The sequence below is a fragment of the Triticum aestivum genome, chromosome 4B, assembly GCF_018294505.1.
Source record: "Triticum aestivum cultivar Chinese Spring chromosome 4B, IWGSC CS RefSeq v2.1, whole genome shotgun sequence".
NCBI classification, from domain to species: Eukaryota; Viridiplantae; Streptophyta; class Magnoliopsida; order Poales; family Poaceae; genus Triticum; species Triticum aestivum.
The window spans coordinates 668,789,589-668,792,583 of NC_057804.1; the positions used below are offsets into that span (position 1 = coordinate 668,789,589).

At 42.7% G+C, this 2,995-nt stretch overlaps 1 protein-coding gene across 1 annotated transcript; it reads left to right on the forward strand.

The window, feature by feature from the left end:
- Window positions 1-1,105: 1,105 nt before the first annotated feature.
- On the forward strand, window positions 1,106-1,650 carry LOC123094048 (uncharacterized; the record flags this gene model as incomplete). Its single annotated transcript, XM_044516135.1, is given in 1 exon segment — window positions 1,106-1,650. A coding segment is annotated over 1 exon segment (405 nt), but the record flags the coding sequence as incomplete, so codon positions are not given.
- Between the last annotated feature and the right edge of the window lie 1,345 nt (window positions 1,651-2,995).

A 2,995-nucleotide genomic window follows, 5' to 3' on the forward strand; every position in this document is an offset into this window, starting at 1 on the left:
AAATCCGAGGTAATTTGTGGATGAAAGATGGGGAAACTTGGGGAAACCAAGCAAATCCATGGATCAAAATCAACAAAACTTCATCATGCCAACAAATCACAAAAAAAATTTGGTGGGGAAATTTCGAATTAGGACGAAAAACAACAAGATCAAAGCTAGAAAACGAATATTAATTTGGATGGAATTCATGCTATGTTGTTCGATTTCAGTTTATGCCTGCCAGAATGTTTAATTTTTTGTTTTATCAACTGTGTTTGAGCGTACTAGATTTTTTGTTGCATATTCATCTTCTTGCTCTGTTTGGATAGGTAACAATTAATATTTGGGATCCTAAAATATTTATGCACTGGCAGCACTTAACCTGCAGCTGCTGATTAATGTTGTATTCATATGTGCTGCTTTCCAGCTCTCTTGTTTCGATAGGTATTTGGTTATCGTTTGGGTCTATTTATTATCGTTTGTAAATGCTGGTTTGGTTTTCTGTGCTCACTATCCCCTTGCACATGGGATGCAATTTTTTTATTTCCCTGCTGTTTAGTTTATTGTTTCCTTTGATGGTAAAGAGGCATTAATTCTGGAGATAGATGCAATTTTCTTGCTCACAATAATACAATGAATGATGGCATCTCTATCTACTTTAACCAAATTATATCATATTCCCCCCTCTGTTAATTATTTTTCTGTTTTGGGTATTCATTCATTTTGTTTAGTTGCCTATCAGTATAAATACATGGCTGCATTGCTTTCACTTCATATTAATAACTATTCTGTCGCACAATGCAAATATACATATGCTGTCCTAACTAATTAAGTAGAAGCTTGGATTGGTGCTGTATGGTCTCTTCCTGACATTAAATCCTCCTCTGTTTGTGCTGTCTGTTTCTGCTGCTGCAGTCTTCTTCGCCGCCAAAAGGAAATGATGCTCTACAAAATCCGCTCCCATGCCCAAATCCAAGACCTGCAGGCCCGCTCCGATGAGCTGGGCCTCTCCAATAAGTCCATGCTTGTGAGTCTTGTCTCTCTGGAGTCGGTGCGCATAGCGTGGGAGTCGTATGCGCTCCTCCGCCCGCTGATCAAGGAGTCGTGGATTTGGGTATGCCCGCAGCTGGAAATCCTCTCGGACGTGGCAGGCTTGTCGCTGGAAATCCAAAAGCTCGAGCATGATGTGTTACCCCAGCTCAAGCTTCAGGAGGCTAAGCTGGAAAGGGGCGCCCTGGAAGCCCTCCTACTCATGAAGAACTCAGCTGTTGCGCTCTTACATTTGAGGAAGTGCTTTAAGGAAGACTTGGGCGTATTGCTTGCCAAGGAGGATCTGGTCTCAGCCAAAGTCAAAAGGCTGAGCAAAATGCTAAAGTATATTGCTGTCCGGTTGCTTCAGGAGCGTGAATGCAACATTGTCGGGCTTCAGGAGCGTGTCCGGTTGCTGGTCCAGCTGGTCACCGAGGTGTTGAACACCCCGGTTCATTTCGATGATTCTGATGAGTCTTCTGATGAGTCTTCTGATGAGTAGACTTATCAGCCAGCTCGAGACTGTTGTGATGAGTGTTTCTTAGGGGCGTGGCAAACAGTTTAGAATCGAATGTTGCGATGTATTTCTTGTAACCTCCTTTATGTTTGGATGTGTTATTAATGGATTTTAAATTTTATGTATTTTGGGTAGTGTTTTCTCATTCTGTGCTAGTAGGTACAGTCACATGGAGGTATTCGCTCTTTTTGGGGAATATATGCCAAAAGAATATACTCCCTCCGTTCTTAAATATTTGTCTTTCTAGAGATTTTAATAAATGACTACATACAGAGCAAAATGAGTGAATCTACACTTTAAAATATGTCTACATACATCCGTATGTTGAGTACATTTGAAATGCCTAGAAAGACAATTATTTCGGTGTTGAGTACATTTGAGATGCCTAGAAAGACAATTATTTCGGAACGGAGGGAGTAGTATCTTAGAAAAGGCATACTTTAGAAAGGCATACTTTAGAACATGGATGGATTCACTCATTTTGCTCTGTATGTAGTTTGGATGAATATAGACATACTTTAGAACGTGGATTCTAAAGTATGTAGTTTCCTAGTGAAATCTCTTAAAAGACTTGGGCCCTGTTTGTTTAAGAAGTCCTAGGACTTTTTTTAGTCTAAGTAAAAAGTCTCTAGTCCCTATCTATTTGTTTTAAGGAACTAAACATAAACTAGAGGATAATAAATGACATGTTAAAAGACCATGTTGCCCCTAAACATGGACTAGAGGGTAATAAACTAGCAGTTGCGGGAGCAGACCAGGGAAAAGTCTTAAAAAGACTCTCATATAGGGTCTTTCTCTTTTTAGTCTCAAATGCCTAGTTTAGCCCCTAAAAGTCCCTCCCGTTTGATTAAAAAGTGACTTTTTCTAGTCCCTACACAAAGTCCCTGGGAAAAAACACCCACTTATATTTAGAAACCGAGGGAGTCCCTACACAAAGTCCCTGGAAACAAACACCCACTTATATTTAGGAACCGAGGGAGTAGTGCTTATCTGTGAGTGTCCATGATTAAAGCTTTGCAAATACCATAAACAAAACTTCACCCTGTACTTAGCTGAATTGAATTGAAATGTGATTAGCCTTCCACTAGCCAGCCAAGGAGGAAGGAGCCCACCGTTCCAACCTCCCTATCTCTATTTCCTCTTGTTGCGCTCATCTTCCCCTTCTCCTGACACGTAAATCTAGTTGAGGACTGCGGCAGATCTAGTTGCGTTGGTCACCGCGCAACAACCCTAGCCACGACGAGCTCCACCACCGTGCGGTCCGGGAGCCGCGCCGCAGTCCTCAACTAAACTAGGCTGCTCCACCTTGCCGTCACCAGCCCCTTCTCCGCCCACCTCCCCCTTCTCTTGACACGTAGATCTAGTTGCGTCAGTCGCCGCGCAACAACCCTAGCCACGATGAGCTCCACCACCGTGCGGTCCGGGCGCCGCGCCACACTCCTCAACTAAACTAGGCTGCTCCACCATGCC